Below are 22,342 nucleotides of genomic sequence, written 5' to 3'. Positions count from 1 at the left end.
GCAGCCCGCTGAAGCAGTGAGGAGGAGGAGATAAATGTGTGTGAGGAGATGAAGGCCTGGTGATAGATGTGTCTCTTTTCACCACTATTTACAGGGCTCGTCAGGGGAGCCAGGGGTGCCTGGGAGAGATGGCCTGAAAGGAGAAAAGGTAGGTAAACTTCAAATCAAGTTCTCACCTCAAAGAAAAAATACAAAGCTATGATGTTTTATCACAGGTTGAACATGCTAGACAACTTGTGAAGACACATTGCAGATTACTCTGCCTGCATGCCATCCTCAATCATGTTGTAACTTTGTGTTTTTCGCTTTTGATGTCTCTGACTACTCTACTATTTGTACACAAATTTCTTCCTGCAGTCAGTTCCAAATACTATGCTGAAAGTGGAAAGGTGCACAGATGACATGCATATTTGATTGGGTTTGTCACTTCTCAGAATAAATGAAGCTGCACTCAAGTTTCCCCACCCACTGGACTCGCTCAGCTACACTCCAGGGCAGAGAAATAAACCTCAAGTGCTTAAGCCTCCTACATCCATTCACATTTATAATCCTCCTTTGTCTTCTTTGCTATACTGATGTTAATTCCGATCCAAAAGGCAGTTCTGGTTGTACATTTATGTGGTACTATGAATAGATGTAAAAAAAAAATGTCTGCATACTAGAGACAATCAGCTGAGCTTAGCATAAAGACTGGAAACAGGCAAAAAAAAAAAAGTCAGGAAATCACCAAGGTCAGTGGGATTCATCCTCTTGGGACCATCAATATTTGTACAATACAGTTCATCCATCCATTATCTTACTGCTTATCCTTAAGGGTCGTGGGGGGGCTGGAGCCAATACCACCTGACATTGGGGTGCAGGGTACACCTGGGATAGATCACCAGTCTATTGCAGCCAACATATACAGACAAACAACCATTCACAGTCACATTCACACCTACAAGCAATTTAGAGTCACCAGTTAAGCTAACCTGCATGTCTTTGGACTGCGGGAGGAAGCCAGAGTACCCAGAGAGAACCCACACAGGGAGAACATGCAAACTCCAAACAGAAAAGCCCCAGGTGAACTGTGGTCACTAGATGTACCTGAGGGACAGGAAACAAAGTAGACACTGCTGTTTTTACCTTGTGGACAGCAATTTTCAACCTACAAACTTGACAGGTTTGTGAGGGTCCAAGCAGATGAAATGAAAAAGCCAGTCTGACATTTTGTCCGTGGAGGAAATTCTGAATACTGTCTGTCTTTCTGTCTGTAGGGGGATTCAGGTGGAATGATGGGGCCACAGGGACCTCCGGGTCCTAAGGGTGAACCAGGAGAACCAGGAGGTGGATATATGGTGGGTTCTATATTGACTTTGGACAGTCACTTTTATCTGACTGTTAAGTCACAGAACACAAAAGAAGAAACCATTAGTGTAAAACAGTAAGACAACACAAGAAAATTCAACAGAGGTTCACAAAGTGTAGATTATCAGCAAACAGCTGGAACAGCAGCAGACAAGTTAGGAAACTAGCCTCTACTCCTCCAGCTGTGTAGCTGCCGTGACATTATGGAGATGCAGTGCCATTATGTAATGCACCATTGTATAACCCCAGCCTGGGTAATCACCTGTCTTCCCATTTTGGAGCTTATAGCTGTTGAAGCACTCTCTTTTATGGACATGGCTTTGCATATAGAAATGTTCATTATAGCCTCTCCAAAAAGGCGGCACATGTGCAGCCAAGGACCCAGTCCTGGTTGACGCTGCTTGCTCTACTCAATCACCGGCAAGTGCTCTACAGCTTTAAACAATCATGTTTGTTTGTGTGTGGAAACGCTGAACTGAACATTAAGTCCGACACCAGACCTACTCATCAAGCAAGAGGTACTGTGTTCAGATGAGCAGAGTAATAAGGGAAAAATTGCGTCCAGGCCGAAGTATTTAAACCTCTTAAATGTACCTCAGCACTGTGGAAATTGATGTGTGATTGAAAAAGAGGGCTATATGTGTGTGTATATATTTGTCAAGGGGACAGGTTTACAGCAGTTCAATGACCTCTTATGTTGTTACATAGTTCAAAAGCTAAATAAAGAGTGATGTCTATTGTTTAGAGGGAAGGTCCTTCTGCATAGATCCTGATAGTGTTTTATGAATGTCAGTTCTGTCTGGAGGCATCGGAGGAAAATGGATTCTCCACATTTTATGGTTTTTGTTGGAAAAGGGGGGAAAAAAGTAATAAACAAAACTCAATGGAGATGGTCTGAGCTTTAATGAGTCAGTCTGCTCACGTAGTTAATGTCACTTTATTGATTTTGCCTTTAAATGAATAATGAGCAATTTACTCTTTGTTTCTTTTGACTTTTATTATTTGCATGGATCTCACACTACTCTCAAGCACTGATATAAAGCTTTTGTTTCAGTACCAATGCATAATGTCTAATGGAACTGTTTTGTTTTTTAAAAGAAAATGCAGTTATAGGATCATATTATTTGTCTCAAAAAGTTCTGTTCTTCCTAAACTTTCGTTTAATATTTGCCACATTTCTTCCTAAAACTGTAAAACTGCTGTGTTAGTTCAACACAGCACAGCTAATTTACATAGTGCAATGGAGGACTTGTAATACTAACACATGCTGAGGACAGAAATCAATGTCTCATCTGGACTGTACAGTAAATTATGCTTACAGTAGCCTCAATTCCTATCATGGTTTTTCTCTGTGGTATGGCATTATCAGTCTGCCTCTGTACATAGAAGCTATTAAAAATGTTGTAAACAGTATTGAACATGAGCTCATGATGCAGCGCTGTGTTCAGACTGTTTGCACTGTGGAGTGTAGGTCGTACAAATTCAATATTCCTGTTTAAATTCCAGCACTGGAACAGCTTTTTTGCCCTGCATCTCGGGCCTCAAAGTGAATTGCTGATGAATGTTCACTAAATCACAGTTCTAATGTCTTCTTCCTGTTGTTTTATAGGGCGATGGGTTGTCTCTAACTAGAGGGTCTCGTGGACCCAAGGTAGGAAGCACTGTGGTGATGAAGCATCACCAACACAACCATCCATACTTCTATATATGCTAACTTACATCTATATACTATAGAATATGTTCATGTTCAGGTACAGTATAAGTCAGTGCTCAGTAAACTGAATTTGAATTACAAGAACTTAATGTGGATATATATGTAGAAAAAATTGTTAATTAAATTTTAGATTGAACAGTTTATTTGAATTCAGTTTTAAAGATTATGATTATGCCACTCAAATTCAGTTTCTCAATGTAATTATTCAAGCTGAGCCATTCAACTATAGAGGATTCAAATTCATTTTCTAGTGACCCATATCTCTGCACATAGAGTTCAAATACAGTAAAATACATAATGAACACGTGCTTGCCACTGGACTTGAACAAGTTTCTTAGCCTTGAAGCTACTAAAGGCAAAACATAAAGAGAAAATGAGCTCCAGCAGAGTCTGAATGCTTAATGATCACGCAGTGCAGCAGCCCTCTGTGACTCCTGGATTCACCATAACCAAAACCCCACTGACTGCTCCCTTGTGTTTTTGTCAGGGTGAGAGAGGTGTCCCAGGACTGCCAGGAGACCATGGTGAAAAAGGCGAACCTGGAGAGAGTGTCATGGGCCCGCCTGTGAGTATGATGTTGTATTGATTGGTCTGTCTCTCCCACATTCATTATATAGTTTAAACTATGATACCTTTAGATTCTTGTCTTTAAGCATTGAAAGAGTGAGATCCTCTTTGAATATCAAGATCAGTGTTCGCTAATACACTCTCAAATGAAAACACTGATCAATACTGTGAGACACCGGCGTATTGCACTCTGCCTTCATCATATATGCTCCGCACTGCTAGTTTGAACCTCACAGATTTGATTGTGAGTGAGTCTGCTTTCATTTTTGAAATACAGGATTGTTGGAGACAGAGAATCAATAGAGCAAAAGGTGTCTAACACAATTCCTTTATTGGATCCTGGGTGCTAGAGGGCAGATGGTGTTAACAAGATGTGTGATGTGTTCTTAGGGCCCCATGGGACCCCCAGGAAAGCCGGGAATTGAGGTCTGTGGAAAATTCTCTGAATCTACTAGACACAAACAACCTGTTAAAGTTTATTCTCACTCATTTTCATCACATTGATGCTGTGGCCAGCAGTCTTGCAATTATTTTACAATACACATAACATTCTGCAGTGTTTGTCTGTTGTTCACCAACTGTATAGAGCAAGATTGTTAAAATCATCAGTGTTTATGTATGTCTCAGGGCCCTCGCGGACTCCCAGGTTTATCTGGCCCTCCTGGAGCTCCAGGAAGAGAGGTGAGCGAAATGATTCTGTCTTTCCACACTGAGTCACTCCCTCACACATAAGCAGATAAAAGATGGCTAGAAGCATAAACGAATGTCAGTTACCCACTGTGAGCATGAACAGGTACGATGTATCACAGCTCCTGGATACATATCCCCACCAACTGAGATGGGTGTGAAAACAAAGTTATAGCCTTGCAAGTCTGTTTGATATCATAGCCACAAGGATTGTTAACTCCTTTCTTTGTCTCAATTAAAGGGCTCCCCTGGTAGACCAGGCCCCCCGGGCCCTGCTGGACCCCCAGGTGAACCAGTAAGTAAGAAAATCTGATTTATGCTGTCTGCAATTCAGCAACACTGATCTGCAATGATGACTATTGAGCTCACCTTAAAGCCAAAGTCAGGTGTACACAGTGCGGTTCCATTTTTGCGATAATTAGCAGCTAGTCCTGTTAGCACATGTTGGTATGTCTTTCTTGTCTTTTTGTGCGTTTCAAGGAAGCAACATTTGCTATAGTTCTGAAAGCTGAAGTGTGGGTGCCATACAAGTGCTGCTGTTGCTGCATCAAAGCCTTGTAAATTTAGCATTTTAACCTATTTATATTCATGTGCTGTAAAGACCCATGAAACCCATTTATAGTCCACTTTATGTTTTTAAAAAATACATGTACTAGAGTTCAGAATATTTTTCTCAACTCCAAAGAACAACAGTATTTTGAAGATATGAGGATTCTGTCTTCTAGCAACAAAGTTATTAAACTGTTTCCTCAAGCATTGTAGATAAAAACTGAAAATGAAACACTGAAACAGAAATTTGTTAAAAAATGTTTGGGGTAAAAGCACATTCCTTAAAGACATATAAGATGCTCTTATAATTGTTATGTTGTTTGTTTGGAGCAATTTACATGATGCAATTGCTCCAAACAAACAACAGCATAATATTTCAAAAACATGAAAAATTTGTTAGCTCTGAAATGAAAACTTTGGTGATGTTTCATGGATTTTTTTTCCTTCTTTTTTCTTCTTTTTTTTAAACAGACTGCCCTGCCAATTGTTGGGGACATGGGTGCTTTACTTAAGGTATTTTATCTTCATATTTAATGATAATCACAGCTTTTCACAAACAATAACATCCAATTGGGTGCCTGTGTTAATATTTAAAACTGATCAGTGTTTGTTAATTTGAATGGTAGGTTTTTTTGTTTGTTTGTTTGTTTGTTTGTTTTTACTCATGTATGGATGCTATCAGTTTAGAGAGAAAGTAAAAGCCCTTGAGTGCCTCCATCAGGATGACTGGGAGAAGTATCTCTTGAAAAGACATTCAGATAGTCTCACAAGAGGTACAGGTTTAGTCATTCTCTGCAGGTGCAAAGTCAGGCCATACTATATGACAACATATTTAATTATCCTTTCAATAAAGATGATGGAATACAGAAATATCACTCACTAAGCACTTTAATAAAAATACTGCTGTAACAGTAATTAAACATCTCTTCTCTGCAGATATGCAAACATACTGTAGTTTCTTTCAACCAAATGAAAAGTCACACCAGAATTTCACATTAGCTCATTTCACAGCAATCATCACTACTGTAAGAAAAGCTTTATGGTTTTGGTAGATGTAAGTCACCACTATAATTTATTTTGCTTGCTTGCAGATGCTGCATGCTCAACACAAAAACCCACATATATAGTTTAGGGGAGGACTTTACTCTTTCATAATTGATGCTGCACCAATCAGCAGCAATGACCAAATGTCATATTTGGAGAATGTAGTTATATACTTTACAATCAGTGTCTGAGATATGATTAAATTCACACAATTGCTCAGGTTGGTTGTTTTTGTGATGGCATGTTAAAATCAACTAAGCAAAAATGTATATATCTATCTGGCTACAAAACATTGCCTCTAATATATTAATTGATATTAAGTGAGTTTGTTCAACTACTCTGAAACCTGGTATGTACCATTTTTTAACATACTATTAGAACATACTATTCTGTATATTTCAAATCCAGTGCAAAGCCAAAAAAGTCCAAATGAAAAAAGCCTTTAAATCAGCTTTCGCTTCTCTAACTACTCATACTACCTTTAGTCCCAAATGTTAAAGCATTTGGTAAGAATACACTCTAATCAAACCTTCAGCTTGTATCTTTATTTTCAACTGTGTTCCAACATGTTCGTCAAACATAAATGTTATTGCAAGTTTTTCATCATTTGGTACAAACTGTGTTTAGGGTCCTTTTTCTGACCAAATGCAGAATTTTCACTAGCACTGAAAGGCCAAACCTAATTTGAAACACTTTTCACCCTGTATTACTTGAGAGTACAGCATTAAAAGGGAGATTAAGTGCTTCTTGTGTGGCTGTTACCTTTCATAATGGACATATTCTTTCAAAACCTTTGCAAATGACATCTCTTTTTCTATCGACTGAAACAGATTAGTCATCTTACATCATGCTGTTACCTGCAGGACAGCACTTAGCTAAATTAAAGCTTTTTAATTTTTAATACTTAATGCACATCAACTCTAACAATAAATATAATGCTTTCATATGACTATTCATTGATGCATAGAGGCCAGATGCCAGTAGTCTTATTATCTTCTGTCACCTCTTCCTCTGTTGTCAACTTAAATGCTCTGTTGGATTCAGCCACTGTTTGCAGCTTTCATCAGAGTTGCCTCGTGGCACTCTAATTAGTACTTCCAACACCTTCTTGACATGTTCAAAAAAGAAAGCACATTCAACATTTTTCTTCTCATTCATAAACTCAGTAATAACATGCTCTCCTTAATCTCCTTATTTTCAAGTATGTAAAGATTATATTCCATTTTGTATTCTAGGTTCAGTTTCTAATTTAATGCTGCTTTTTATTGGTGCAATATACATGTCTAGCACCTCCCTCTTACTGAGAGCCCCTGCCTCTTTCCTGGAAGAGTGCTGTGCCTATATCTAGACTGGATCAGGGACAATGATATTTAAGATTCTCACCTAAATGTCACAGTCAATGAGTTTGACAAAGTTCACCACTCACCTAGATGAGAGACACTCATGGTGGGTTCACATTATTTCTGCTCTGCAGACATTTAGAGAACACTTTGTGTCAGTTGGGGTCTTGTCCTCCACCCAGGGGATATGACATAATAAAGGGCGAAAATGCAGTGCTCTTGCTCAACTTGATGAAATCTTATCTGTGCCACCACTTTTGCTTCCTGCCTTGCCTGCATTGGCAGAATGCCTGCAGTTTGTGCCAGACGAGAGTCCCAGGGCTGCCTGGGCAGAAAGGAGAGAAAGGGTCCCCTGGAACGCAAGGAGTAGAAGGCATGGTGGGAGAAAAGGTATGAGTAACTCATCAGCTGGGCAGGCAATTTGGAACAGACACTATAAACATATTTATCTGACCATGATACCTGCATTACATGACACATATTAAATTTCCTATTGGGGTTGTTTATCAGATAGAGTCTGTGTGTGCTTACACCCATATTCATTATGTATTTGTATCCTAAACAGGGAGATCCAGGTGTTCGAGGTCCAATGGGTAACCCTGGGAAAGAAGGCCCAAAGGTAGACAAGAAAATATCAGACATAAATATACTACAGTATATACTGTAAAACACATTCTTGCTGTAATTGTTTGGGTGTGTCTAAATGAATTATGCTGCCTCTCAGTATGACAAAGGAATCTGTAAAACTAATAGTATCATTCTATGATATTGTTTATTGAAATGTGTGTTTAATCTGGTTTATAGAGATTTACAGTGACAAACGCTTTTCATAAATTGCCATTTGGATTATCTCTGGGAGCCTAACCAGCTGTTGTGCAACTCATGTTTTTTGCACATTCTTATGTGCTTGCTACAGAGCTTGTTACCATGGATACAGTGTTGTACCATGGTGAAACAGGCTAGGCAATTTTAAGTTGTGTGCTGTTAGAGGGGAAGAGACATTTTGAAGTTTACACCCATCAGCCTTTAGTTTTGGGCCTTTTCATGTTTGGTGAAAAACATTCATTTTCCCTCCCTCACTGGCTCTGCCTTCCTGCAGGGAGTAAAAGGGGAGAGAGGATTCCCAGGCCCTACAGGAGATAAAGGCGATGAGGTGAGTGAAAAAGGTGTAATCTAAACAAATTAATCCAGTAGTTATCTAACCATCTGGAAGTCACTGTGACTTTGGGAGGTGGACTTTTCAAAAGAATGTAAATATATTGTAATGTCTTCTTCATCTTAAAGCCTGTCTATTCTCAAAGTGTTTTCAAAAGACGCTATCAAAAGCTGTCTGCAGTTCTGCATGTGCACTATGCCCTATCTACTTTATAAAGAATGTAGCCTGTGTGTGTGTGTGTGTGTGTGTGTGTGTGTGTGTGTGTGTGTGTGTGTGTGTGTGTGTGTGTGTGTGTGTGTGTGTGTGTGTGTGCGCGTGCGTGCGTGCGTGCGTGCACTAATTAAAAACAAGGCACTCTTTAAAGGAGCTGAGAAGCATTTCATAGGTCAACTTTTCAGCATTGAACTGCAGTGACAAGATTTTCTCTAACAAGAACCTTATTACTTGATCTTATAGGCTCAATAAAAGTATATTTTATAGACCAGCTTAAGTTCTTTTCCAGTGATAAGATAAATTATTGAGGAAAACACATGTAATGCCATTCTAAAATACAATAAAACAATACAGAAATGCCTTATCTAAACAAATTAATATAAATGCTGCACAGATGCCTTACCATAGACAATTGAATGTGTCAAGCTTCTGCATATTTAAAGATAAGATAATATTAACATACATATCCCAGTAGTCATTGCAGTGAATAGACAAGTTTTCTAATTCACCCAATACACTTCTAAGCTTTGTGTGCTATATTCTTTCATCTGTGATTGCTGTTGCTAATGGCTTCCTGGAAAGCCTTTCTGGGCAACAAGATAATAGGTTTGATATGACTTGGACCAATACATTATGCTTTACTCCTTAGGTAGAGAGTATCTGTTTAGTGTGGAGTGAGCAGCCAGTAATTTAGCAGGGTCGTGAGCTGTGTGCTGCTTCGTGCTCACATTGAAGTACTGTAGATCTTATCTTTTCAACATCTCACTTGAGTAGTGCCAAGAAGTTAAATTGTAAGTGCAGTGTTGCTGTAAAATATGAATGTAAATATTCTTTTTCAAGAGTGAGAAATGATTTATTTTTAAATGATCCATTTTATCTCCTCCAGGGGCCTTCAGGAGCACCGGGACTTCCTGGTGTGACCGGACGTACAGGGGCCCCGGTAAGAAGCCTGTCCTTCATGTGACCTTATACTATACAGAATCTCTTTCATTATTACTTTTTTATGGTTACAGGTCTATTTTATTGCAGCATGTGTGAGGATTTTGTCTGAGGTTTGTGCTCAGATCAGATTTCACTTCAAAGGGTGCCGTTGTGTTTGCAGGGGCTTATGGGCAGACCTGGTCCAATGGGCCAGCCAGGATCAAAAGGAGAAAAAGTAAGGAGTTTTACCATTTACGCATTTATCTGTTTGACGTAGTCAGTGTTTATATGTTCCTGGGTTTTCTATACAGTATATAGTGGATGAATGTGTACAGCATATGACTTACTTAAATCTATGTAAAGTATCAGTCTAGATGAATACTGTAGCGCAAAAGCCTGTAACAAATTAATATAACTGACTGGGAGTATAAATAACATGTCTGAATGTTTTTCCCCTAAAATGGAGTTTCTTCATAAAACCAAAAGATAGATTAGAAAGTAGATCTTATGTTAAAGATTTTTTTTCTTAACCATATTTTCTCCCATTGATGTTGATTAATTAAAAATAATAATTTAACAAATGATTTAATAATAACAAATAGTTTCAAGCTTTTTATTGTTGACACCAGATCTCTTATAGTAATCCCTCTTTTTTTCTCAGGGCTTGCAAGTCATTTTCCTTATCTTTGGAATAGAATACATTAGCCTAGGACTGTGCTTCATTCCATTTTCACAGGCATGTTTAAAAATTCCTCTGGTTTGTGTTTGGCAGGGAAATGAAGGACCCCCGGGCAGACCAGGTCTTCCAGGGCCTCCAGTAAGTCCCTCCTTCTTCAACAAGAGCCACCTGAGGATAACAAATCTCATAACCTCTGTTAGGTTCATAGGTTCTGTGTTGCTCTCATATATACACTGAGATACATTTTACTGCTGTTTTGTTAGACATTCTGACTGTATTTATTCTGTTCTAAAAAAAAAAAAAAGAAAGTTACCGACTTATAGCCAAGTATTCAACCCACTTAGCACAAAACATTGAAACATAACTTTTTTTTCTTGCTTTTATCAGCACTATTCAAAGATCTTCTTTTCATGTAAAGGTTAGAGCCAGAACCTTGCTTTGGCATCTCTTCCTGCAGAAATGAAATCAGTGCACTTACATTTTGTTCAGTGTAACAGTATTTAGTGTGACAAGAAAAACATAACTGACAAACAAGTACAGATATGATGAAACTGTGGTGACCTGCTCACTGGCATTGAATCATGTTCCCTCCCTTTAAAAGGCCAGTGAGTAAGCACTTCCAAAGGCAAATCTATAATTCATCAGCCATCCCCTTGAACCTGCCGTGCCCCCCCACACCCTGGTCTCATAAACTGCCGTCTAGGAGGACAGGGGATGGCTCAGTGGCCTGAAAAGGGCAAAGGTATCCGCTTGCTTCTAAATGAGAACCTTGACTCCTTCCACATTTACAATAGTTGCCCTCTACCAGTATATCATAGGAAAAACATTATTTAATGTTCTAATGGTACCCAAGAAGTCTAGATTGCCTAGTTCCCATAGCCGAATCTCTTTTAATCAGTGTGCTCTTTTGTATTTCTGAGATGCTCTCCTTTTTTGAATTACCACAGGCTCAAGGATTATTAAGCCTACTGCTCTCAGTTTTTCGTGTTCTTTTCACTTCTCACTCTCTCGCACTCCCTTCCTCTCTTTTTGTGTAATCACCAAATGAGCTATTGATCTCTCTCATGTAGCTTTTAAGGGCTTAACACTGTATAACTGCTCTAGACCTACTGTACAGTTTTCTGTAAAGACTCTTGGTGCCTAAAACTCACAGAACAGTGAGGAGAGTGTCTGAGAGGCGATGTCTGATTTAATGATTGTGTTTTAGGGTGTACCTTATGTGGAGGGCAATGGGATGAGCAGTCTATACAAGTTGCAGGTAAAGACTTTTTCATATAACTTAAGCTCAGTGATAATGTCATTGTGATCCATTAAATGCATGGGACAGTGCCTTCAATCATGTTGTCAGAAACTATCTATGTTTGTAGTTGGAATGTGTTTGACCCAAATTGTAAAATATGTAGTCATATCATAAAAAATGTCATTTCAGAGTGGTGGAGCTATTTTAGGACCCCCTGGAGCTCCCGGCGCTCCGGTAAGAATAATCATTGTTATGCCTGAAGCAAATTCTCTACAGTGTACTGTGGAGAAGCACTAGCACATAGACATGTTGATACTGTATGAGCTGCGGAACCTGAGAGAGCAGAATAACAAATAACCTGTCCAGCTCTCCAGTGTTATCTCAGCTTCTTAGGCCCTTACATCACAGTCAGTCATGTTCCTTGAGAGCTGGTGGTTGGTGAAGGCCTAGAGGCTTCCTGACTCTTAAACAGGTGTCTCTGACCTACCCCAGGACACACAACATCATTGATATGCAAAATGGTCTTAGAAGTTCAGCTGCTCTACACAGTGCCAAGCCAAAGTGACCCGATTTGCTTATCAGCTCCCCCTGCACCTCCTTATCAGACAGTTTGTAATCTTGTCCAGTCCTGGGAGACATTCAGTCACAGGCCCCGCAGGGATCCATTCACCACAACGTACACTTAAGGTGGTGACAAAAAATAGACACTCCAATATCCCCAGTGCACAATGCACATGAACCACAGCTAAATCTTGAAGATGCCTCTCCCTGTACTGCATCCATCACAGCACAATAGCTCTTCTGGGGCAATCAATAAGAGAGCATCCTCATCAGTGTTAAAAGGAACAAGGGCCCCAATTTATCAATAATTGCTTGTTGTTTCAATGTGGAAAAATGCTTAAATTCTTTACTAATAATCCAGACTGGATTATTTGATCCTGGTCATTTTAATCTTGCTTGAGAAAGGCCACAGTTACATAAACACAATGTAGGCTTGATTTACAGACAGAAATTGAGAGAAAAGAGAAGGAATAATGAATACTATAAATTTTAATGACAATAACATGCAGTAGCCACATGTCATTTCAGAGTATATTTATGATTTTTATGGCACCAGTTGTCACATTCATTGGACTAATCTGTCCTTTTTTCCCTGTTTTTTAAGGGTCTCAAAGGAGATGAAGGACCTGCAGTGAGTTGAAGCTTTTCATCCTGGAATTTTTTTTTTTTTATATTTGTCTATTTTTGTGCTGCACAAAATATAGTCAGAGTTGCCAGTTGCTTTCTATCTTTGTCTCTGTGGTTCTCTCCAACATAAGTCAATACACCCTCAAGCATGAGCACTTAACCACTCTCAGCAGAACTCCAACACACAGAACATACAAAAAATGACCACATCTCCTGCAAATATGAAACTGTTGTACCATATTGTCTTGCCAGTGGGAACCTATGAACCCTCTCTGCACTTCAGATGCCCTTCCCCCTGAAACTGATGCCTGAAAACAATCCACACAGACATGGAAACAATTCGACACATCTACTCGAATTCTTTATTCTCACGGGGCCAATTGCATTTTTTATTGTTTTGTTGCACAGTGATTTTTCACCAGGATGTTAATTTGACATTTTAATAAATTGTGTGAGCAGCTCCAGTGCTGTGGTGGAATTGCCCCAATCCGTCTCACAGCTGATCCTCTGGCTGGCCCACTCTCCCCTTAGCCACACTCGCTTATTCATGACAATCTACATGTGTGACAATTACCTGCACAATCCGTCTATGTCAGCACCAGTTGCCCCTCTATTTTTTGTAATGGCATTTCTCCATGGCAGCTTGAGCAAGATGAGGTAGATAGAGGCCATCACTTGTTCGCACACAGGGAATGGGTGTCTATTTTTAGCGCAGAAAGCAAGTCTGATTGTGACTGTCAAATGGGGGTCTTTTTCTATCCCATCTGTAGCCTACAAGGTGTGACAGTATGTGTCATATCTCATATAATATAATACACTCAGGTTAGAGTATTGTCCTGTTAGGATTATTCTCATATTGACACATGAAGGGTTGTATTAACACCTGGTCAAGAATATCAAGAGGAGATAAAAAATATGTGAAATCTTGGCTCCTGAAGAATTTTATTTACTTTCTTTCATGTACCTTTGATCTATATTTGCTTGTTTATGCGTAATGTTTACTTATAGTCTTAAAATAATGTCCTTCCCAACCTTCCAATAGCTCATCACCAAACTCACCCTCCAAAATTAGCATGATTCTAGGTTGCAAAAAGGCAAGCTAGCAAGCCTTAGTATATATCAGTAGTCTTGACACAGCAGGTGTTGTGTTTTTTTTCTCACAGGGGGAAGCAGGGGCCATGGGATTACCTGGGCTGGAAGGCCTACCCGGTGCCAAGGTAAGTAAGAGCGGTGTCTCATCTGCCATGACTTAACCTGACTGCAAAGTGAGGGAAAGTGTTTCCTCTGTACTTCATTTTCATTTCGGAACCTGTTACCAGTATTATTCTGAACTGAGATGTCCAACTAAAAAAAGGGGCTTGCCAGTGTGAAACTGAGACACATTGTGGTTTTCTGTTGAAGTCATGACTCAACTTAAGGGAAAGCACTTGTGTTTAGTAGAATTCAATCACTTGGGGTTTTTTGAAATGTTGACTGACACAAGGCAGTTTGGGGCCAAAGTGTAATAGTGTAATAGTTAACCATCAGCATTGTAAAACTGCTACTGTTGGATATATTTTCCATAACGGAACAAAACTAACCCTGCATGCAACAGCTTCCTACATCTAAATCTGTATGAAAAGGTTAACTCTGAATGACAATGTGTGACTCTGTATTTTGTGCGTGCGTGCGTGCGTGTGTGTGTGTGTGTGTGTGTGTGTGTGTGTGTGTGTGTGTGTGTGTGTGTGTGTGTGTGTGTGTGTGTGTGTGTGTGTGTGTGTGTTGGGGGTGGAACATTTCAGTTTCTGTGACATCCAGAGTAATTTATCCTTTAGGGGAATACTGTCAAAGATGTGACATATGCAAAGTGTTTGCTGTTGAAAAATGAAGAAGGCTTAGGTTTTTAAGGATGTTGTTTATAATAAATCTATATTTGTGATTTTTCTGAGTAGAAATGTATAGTGTTTTCAAATGTTTAAGCCTTTTTGCATTGTGCTTGGCCAAAGACTGAGGAGCCCGGGAGCATTCATTATACCCAGCTTTAGGCAGTCTCTGATATCATTATTAATGCCTCTGTTTGAAATGACAGTGATTTATGTGTGTTCTTTATATAATGTGTTTATTGTGTAACTGACATGTGTTGTTGTGTTTCCTTCAGGGTGATATTGGGTTGCCTGGTCCACCTGGGGCACCAGGTCCTCCAGTAAGTGAGTTTTTTTTTCTCAATTAATTTTCCTCAACTCATACTCCTCCTTGATCAATCTTCTGTGTTGTTTAAGTCTGCTGCTGGCAACAAGTCAATGATGTTTCATAAAGTACTCAGAATAGCAGCTATCAAAACAGAGGTCCCATAACACTACAGCTCTTGAATTATGAACTCAGATATAGACCTGTGGTCTGCTCAGTGGATTTTCAGCTATAGTAGGCTGGTTGCTGTATTATAAATGGGAGGCTGCAGAGGTGCTGTAGATATGACACCATTGAGGACCTGTCAAACATGGTCTGTACTCTTCCTATGTTTGTGATTGACAGGGGAAGCCCGGCACTCGTGGAGAGCCAGGGATCCCAGGAGAACCGGTGAGCTGCAGCCTCTAACTCTCTTTGAGCTGTCAATCCATGCGTCATTCCTTTGTCACTGCCAACTGACACATCGGCTGTCTCTGTTCTCTGACAGGGTGAGAGGGGGCCGCTCGGAGAGACAGGATTCCCAGGGCCCGAGGGACCCCAAGGTGTTCCTGTAAGGATGCTACATGAACTCTGTTGCTCTTCCCTTTATAATCACACCTAGATGTAACCAGATTACCTTCCAATAATCCTCAGGTTGGAAATATGACTGAATCATTCACCGCTCCTTTGTATCAGCAGCTTTATCCATGGTTGTTTTAGCATTACATGGGGAAAAAGAACACGATTCAAGGACAATATGGATAGAATATGTATGTTAGTCATCACTTGTCCTGTAGATGATTACATTCCTCTATGTAATTACCATCAGAGATGGTTTCTGTAATTTTCCCTGTAAGCCCACAATGGAACAGTGTTCGCACAGCAATCAGGATCATTATCCTTTGGTTGAGATATCTCATTAACTGCAGAGATTACTAGGAGTGCAACAGTGCTGATCCAATCGAAGGTGGGAGCTGATACAAAATGTCTTTGTTTGTGTTGCGCTTCTTGAGCAGGGGAGACCTGGAAAAGATGGAACTCCTGGATACAAGGTGAGTTGTGCAAACATGTTGCAAATCCCCTTAAAGAAAGTGCTTTACATCGGCCAAGCTACAGAAAGATGGCACAGCAGATTTTTATCCCCCCCTAGCTACAGCATCCTGAGTGCATTAAACCTATTTGCATATTTGAGATTTTAACGATAAAAGCTAAATGGAATCCTGCAGATTTAAGGCTTTGTTGACTTTTAGTCTTTTTACCCTAATTATACAGTTAATGCTTTCAGGCAATGATAAAATGTTTGTAATAGAGGGCAGTAGACACTTAGATTAAATATGCATTTTCCTGCCTGATGAACCTAGCTAAAATTGAAACAAATACTGCAGCAAAGTCTGCTTTTAGGTGACTGATCAAATATATTATACGCTATTTACTACATAATCACACAGAATGGGCTCCCAGCATGAAGAAAACATCTACCATGAATAGCCATTTCCGACAAATTACACAAAAATTATGCAATCTAATACCCAAACTGGATTGACTACGAGTATGACTGTTTTGCTGTTTTGCTGATTTTTTTCACCTTACGCCTTAATGACAGCCTCAACAGTTTATTGTTTTCTGATTATTAGTTGTTAATATTCTTCCATCAAAATCTCAGCACTGCACAGAGCCTCTGCAGTTTTATTCTCATACCTCTCTGTCTTTTTGGTGGGGCAACAGTGCCATCTAGCAGGTGGCTTTGCTCCTCCACTCAGACTCCGTGCAAACTGCTTTGAGGTTTAATGTAATGCTCAGGGAAGCACATTTCAGTGGGCAAGATGATAGATTTAAGCCTCCCATCAGGCATTGGGGAATACAGAGTACTGCAGATTAAAGCAGGCAGGGGAGAACAGCATCACAAAGAGATGCCCGCTTTAAAACCACATCATGCCAGATTGTCTTTTGCATGGCTCCTGTAATCCAGCAGGAAATTGATACAAAGATGCTCCCAGAGGTATTGCTGTGAGCGCTTTAAAAGGAAGCAATGAGGAGTGACAGGGAGGGATTGGAAGACACAAGATGTTGTGACATGAAGCCAGAGACAGGTATTTTCTCTCCCAGCTCCTCCATACAGTAGAGACAGCTGGTGGGAAAGCAGGCATTTCTCAAACAAAACAGGAGTGATACAGAGCAGCCGTGACATTGCAGAAGGTGAATCACTACAGGGAGATATTATACAAGCAATACACCTGAGCTGAGCAACAAGCAATCAATGCACAGTCATCTAAAAAAAAAAGTCAATTTCTCAAAGTCAGGTAATTCAGGAAAAGCTTGCTCACTATTTTTTTACCCTCAGAGAACAGAGCTGAAACTTCTGCAAATATTAGAGTAAATATGAGCAACATGTCAATATGATTGTTTTAAATAATAATAATTGCAGCTTTGTATTATAGATTACAGCAATGGAGTTTTGTGTGTGCCCCTGCATGTAACTGAACATCAATACTTTGTGTGTAGTGGGTGAAAAGCTTCAGGGTCAGCATAATTTCCTTTTCCAGCTATCCTTGTTTTTTTGTTGTTGTTGTTGTTTGTTTGTTTGTTTGTTTGTTTTTTCTACAACAAACTTAAGATATATTTTTCTCCTTTTTTTCTAAGGGAGCTACAGGTAGACCAGGGGACAGAGGATCCAAAGGAGAACGTGTAAGTAGCATCATTCCTGTTTCCTAAAAAGAAGCTGCTTTTGTGACTCACACAAAAAAGGTTTTGATGAATAGTAATAAAAGTCTTCACTTCAGCACAAATATGACTAATCCCCACAAGCACATAAGCACTAGATAAAGGCATTTAACGCTCAGTGCCGTTTCCCATTGTATTTGCAAGGCAAAATTAAAGAGCTCTGTCACACTTCTGCAGTAATCTATTGCAAATGCTGGTAATAGAGGGTACAAAATGAGGCTTTTAGCTTTATATTTGGCAACAGAACCCCAGGACAGGTGAGTGACTGGACACATTAAGAGAAATGGGTCACTGTGTATAGCATGTTAAGTGATACAGTTGGGTATGTATCAGACCTGAATATTATAATGAATGTGGTGCAGCTTTGCCAGGCAGGAAATTTAACTTTTGCATCTATATGATGCAAAATGTTTTTTGGCATCATACAGGGCTGAGATAAGTCTGGGGTCTGTCTTACAGGGTGATTCAGGGATTCCTGGAGAAAGAGGCGTTCAAGGCGAGAGAGGTCGTACAGGAGATCCTGGATCAATTGGACCAATGGGACCACCAGGCCAAAAAGGTGATCCTGGCCCCCCAGGACAGTTTGAGAGTGTAAGGCTCCTGGTAAGTTGTAAATTTGCAGATACCTGTGAGCAAACAAAGACTGTCTTCCCAGATGATTAAAACCTTAATCAGCCTACTTCCTTCATGAGCTTGTGTAACTAGTCCAGTTCTCATTCTCTGTGTGGAAAATGGTGCAGCCACAGATTTCTGCATGAAACATCAAACAAAGCTGTGCAAGGGAGGTTGCTGTTCTCTTTCTGCTCAACGCTTCCCACTCCTGATCATCTAGGCGCAACAGAAGGTCAGGGAGGGAGAGAGATGGAGACAGAGAGAAAGGCAGAGATATGTGGGCATGCCTAGAGATCTGCAGAGCAGTGAAAACACCTCCGTGTGTCACAGACATTTTACACATACTGTACGCAGTCACACAGTTATATAACATTCACAGCAGAGATGAAAAACTGTTTTGAATGCAAAGATTCAAGGTCCAAAGCTACTATTGTTTGCCATTGCTACTGATGCAGCCCTGGAAAGATCTAACAACACAGTTCAGAAAGGTTCACATGACTGATATTAAGTATACTGTCTTTTTTAAAACCATATTATTTGGGTCTTTTTCTTATGAGTGCCAGATCATAATGTCGTTATATATTTGCTTTGTACATACATTTACAGACATACAGAGCACTTCTACAGTTCTGGACATAAAGTAACAAAACCAAGGAATCTCTTTATAGATTTTCCATCCATCCATCCATTATCTATACCGTTTGTCCATTAAGGGTTGTGGGGGGCTGGAGCCTATCCCAGCTGACATTGGACAAGAGGCGGGGTACACCCTGTACAGATCGCCAATCCATTGCAGGGCCAACATATACAGACAAACAATCATTCAGACTCAGATTCAAACCTACGGCCAATTTACAGTCACCAGTTAACCTAATGCATGTCATTGGACTGTGGGAGGAAGCTGGAGTACCCAGAGAGAACCCACACAGAAAAGCCCCAGGTTAATCCATTTTATTTCTAGCTGGGCTTAAGGTGCAGATGTTATATTATAATGCAATGTGGGATTTCACTGTATAGTTAGAAGAGCCAAAGAAAGCTAAATTTGAGCCATAATCCCTCTACCGTGCCATTATTTTCAGCATGCTTTTCACAAGCCGTATCTGTTGAGTTGAGATGTATGACAGGCATCCACTTGATTTTCATGCCGTGATAACTATCATCTTCACTGCATCTCCTCTGCTGCCAGTTCACTGCAAATGAAAGTTTAGTTACTATTGTCTCTTAATTGCATTCTCTTTCTTTTTTGTGTCAAAATCCTTCAATAAATTTTATATTATTCTTTCCACACGCACAGGGTGATCCTGGCTTCATGGAGGAACTCAAAACGGTTATCCGAAATGAAGTACTGAGAGTCTTTGAAGGTACATTTTTGTCCATCTTTATTTTCTGTTTTCTGCCTTGTAGCTTTCTACATGTGAAGTTTTTATTTTTCTTGCCTTGCAGAGAAGTTATCGAGCTCTGCCATACTGCAGAAGACACCTGCAGGCATCCTAGCTTCACAATTCCAAGGACCTCCAGGACCTCCTGGAAAGGATGGATTACCAGGCCCGCCAGGAGAGCCTGGACCTCCCGGTCCTCAAGGTAGGAGCTCATGTTGGCAGGCAGAACTCCTGGACACCATAACACAACCTCAGAAAAATAACCACCTCTGTTAAAATATGAATAAGAAATGACACTCTTAACATTTGAATGCTCAAAACTGTCTGTGAAACTTGATTAACCATTTGTTGTCTGATATGACTGAATGTTTATTGAGCCACAGCATACTGTATGTGTATGGCTCATTGGTGCTTTAATTATACCAATTAGTCCAACTAGCTTACGCTGTATCGCAGATGTAATCTACTATATTTAAAGGAGGCAGCATTTACTCCTATAAAACCAAGGCTGCAGATAGACATGAACTCAGTTTAAGATGTTTTTCTGTTTGTAAAGAGTTGGGGGCGAGGGCACTATTGTAGGCTAACACTTTCATTTTGTAGGGATTCATGGGTATTTTTCTCTTGCTTACACCCATATATCAATGCAGACTGAGGGGCGGGAAGCAGAGGAAAGGCCAGGAGTGTGGTGCACAGCGGCTCTCTGGGAAATATGAAGACAAACGAAGAATTGGCTGTGAATAAGAGAAAGTATTATCAGTGTGGACAGGAAAGAGCCCCAGTATTGATACCTCACTCCAGGAAAGAAAGCTTCTAAAATACAAAAGGAGCATAGTCAGGAAAGAGAGTGAACATTCTTTATCAAACTGATACAACTTTCTGACTGCTCATACAACACTAATGGTTTGTTGGTCAGGCTTTATACCTCAGACTTGCCTAGATTTGTATTGTGTCCACAGCAGAACTATAGTATCATAACTTTTGAAGAGGAGGAGTGTGTTACGTGTTGGTGCAGATCAAAGCACCACTGCATTGGCCTTTCTCTTTGAGCTTTGTATCTACCTCACATTATTCAAGACCATTTACTCTTTAACCCACTGCTATAATATATAATGCTGCTTTCATTCATGAATAATGTAGCTAAAGTAGGCAACTACTTGACTATAAATATTTGTGCTGTGTTAATGCCATTTGCATTACACATGTCTTGGACTTTGTTTTGCTCGTTTTATTTTTTTATGCTTCAAAAGAGTGTTTTATAGGTGATTCTTAATGCAGCTTTGCAATAAATATTTATTGAAAACAAAGAGGAAAGTTATTTCCCTTGATAAATCAAAAATTCAACAACTTCTTAATTTTTTCTTTGTTGACTTGTGCCTCCACTCAGCTGGGGAGAGAGTTTGGGGTAATATTTCCTCATTATTTCTCGTCATCCTCCGCTGGAGACTGTGCTCCTCTGGAATATCCAATTTGACTTCTTCTCCAATATGCCAAAATGAATTGTTTATGGAGAAAAATAACCCCTCTGTTGGATTCACAGTCTTTTTTTCCTCATGGTTTGATTTCACATGGGTGAAAGTCTCAAGCTGTTAAAGAATACCCATAAGGACGCATGCTGAAGAGCATCATTTCTTTTTTTTGTTATTTTTTCCATCCTTTGTTGTAATTGAGTGCTCATTTATCATTCTATTCATCTTTTACTTTTAAGATCATAATGGAAGTACTCACTGATGTAACCCATTGTGTATTAGTACATATTTCATAAATTCAACATTTTGTTTTAACATTCATTTAAAATTTTGTATTCCAGTGGATTCTGTATATTTGTTAATACTGACTGAAACAAACGTTTTATAATATAAGAGCTGCTCTACTTTGTGCTATACAGTACAGAAATATCCCCACAGAAAATGATCTTTGATAGAGCAGCTGCTCAAAGAAAGGTGTTTTTTTTGTAAGGCATAGCATCAGTAAATAGATGTTGCTGTTAAAAGTGTTTACAACAGTGTACAATAGGTGCAGGACTAAATCCTATCAATCAAGCCTGAAAACCCTCTGTGTGGCAATATTATTTTTTATCAACATCTTTTGTCCATTAGTGCCCCTAAAGACCGTTTGTTTTCAACCAAGTTCAGACGCAGTATGCCATTTTCGATTTATCAGAGTGCACCAGTCCAGCGTGACACCCAAGCTTATTGCCCTGTGTGCTATTCAGGTTTTTTTTTTTTTTTGCTTAAGGTACAGTGCTCTTTTCTCCATGGTACGTCTCCTCCCTGAATGAATGCCCCAGGCTCTGTGAGTGTTGAAAGAAGTCTCATTATTGCGGCAATGTGTGGATAGCCCTTCTATCTTTGAGACTCAGTTTTGGAGCATTCATAAGCCTTTTTTTTTTAGATTTTCTCTGACATGTAAGCATTGAAGCATTTCCCCTTTGGGCCAGGCGGTGCAAAGCTTGATTCTCCTTTCAGTGTTTCTGATGCACATGTAACTGCAGGTCTTGAGACTCCATTACTTTAAGTGCCTCATGGGGAAATATTTTCACAGCCCCACACATTCTTACTTGGTGTGCTGCTGTTTTGAACTGTAAGGACTTACTGGTTTTGCATGAAGTGAGAAAGCCTTTAAATATGTTTGTGTGCATATTGTTATGAGCAGTGCACTTACTGGCCTGACTTGGAAGATTAGTGCAAATGCTTTGTTTTGTTCTGTTTTGTTTTGGTTTTCTTTGACAGACTAAGCATGTGCTCGTGTTCGACACTGCTTGTTTTTTCATCTTAATCTACTTTTCTTTCTGTGGCCAAATAGAAAATGGCGTTGGAGTTTTTATGCACTTTTTTTCA

At 39.7% G+C, this 22,342-nt stretch overlaps 1 protein-coding gene across 5 annotated transcripts in view; it reads left to right on the top strand.

Annotated features, from left to right (window-relative positions):
* The window catches only part of LOC108894530 (collagen alpha-1(XIX) chain), a 97,892-nt gene that overhangs the window by 68,015 nt on the left and 7,535 nt on the right, over positions 1-22,342 (top strand). For 4 of the 5 annotated variants that reach the window (XM_051076461.1, XM_018693199.2, XM_018693200.2 and 1 more), the window contains 26 exons: positions 95-148; positions 1,257-1,337; positions 2,957-2,998; positions 3,549-3,626; positions 4,019-4,054; positions 4,256-4,309; positions 4,557-4,610; positions 5,336-5,377; positions 7,534-7,638; positions 7,814-7,867; positions 8,348-8,401; positions 9,504-9,557; positions 9,720-9,773; positions 10,311-10,355; positions 11,425-11,475; positions 11,647-11,691; positions 12,623-12,649; positions 13,809-13,862; positions 14,783-14,827; positions 15,157-15,201; positions 15,299-15,361; positions 15,807-15,842; positions 17,431-17,475; positions 17,971-18,114; positions 19,418-19,484; positions 19,567-19,704. In XM_051076461.1, coding sequence (XP_050932418.1) covers positions 95-148; positions 1,257-1,337; positions 2,957-2,998; positions 3,549-3,626; positions 4,019-4,054; positions 4,256-4,309; positions 4,557-4,610; positions 5,336-5,377; positions 7,534-7,638; positions 7,814-7,867; positions 8,348-8,401; positions 9,504-9,557; positions 9,720-9,773; positions 10,311-10,355; positions 11,425-11,475; positions 11,647-11,691; positions 12,623-12,649; positions 13,809-13,862; positions 14,783-14,827; positions 15,157-15,201; positions 15,299-15,361; positions 15,807-15,842; positions 17,431-17,475; positions 17,971-18,114; positions 19,418-19,484; positions 19,567-19,704 — 1,567 coding nt within the window. Of the gene's footprint in view, positions 1-94; positions 149-1,256; positions 1,338-2,956; positions 2,999-3,548; positions 3,627-4,018; positions 4,055-4,255; positions 4,310-4,556; positions 4,611-5,335; positions 5,378-7,533; positions 7,639-7,813; positions 7,868-8,347; positions 8,402-9,503; positions 9,558-9,719; positions 9,774-10,310; positions 10,356-11,424; positions 11,476-11,646; positions 11,692-12,622; positions 12,650-13,808; positions 13,863-14,782; positions 14,828-15,156; positions 15,202-15,298; positions 15,362-15,806; positions 15,843-17,430; positions 17,476-17,970; positions 18,115-19,417; positions 19,485-19,566; positions 19,705-20,152; positions 21,025-22,342 lie in introns of those variants that run through there. The other variant, XM_051076462.1, reaches the window with a different exon arrangement.

The sequence above is a fragment of the Lates calcarifer genome, linkage group LG16_LG22, assembly GCF_001640805.2.
Source record: "Lates calcarifer isolate ASB-BC8 linkage group LG16_LG22, TLL_Latcal_v3, whole genome shotgun sequence".
Taxonomy (NCBI): domain Eukaryota; kingdom Metazoa; phylum Chordata; class Actinopteri; family Centropomidae; genus Lates; species Lates calcarifer.
This window is presented reverse-complemented; position numbering and strand designations above follow the sequence as displayed.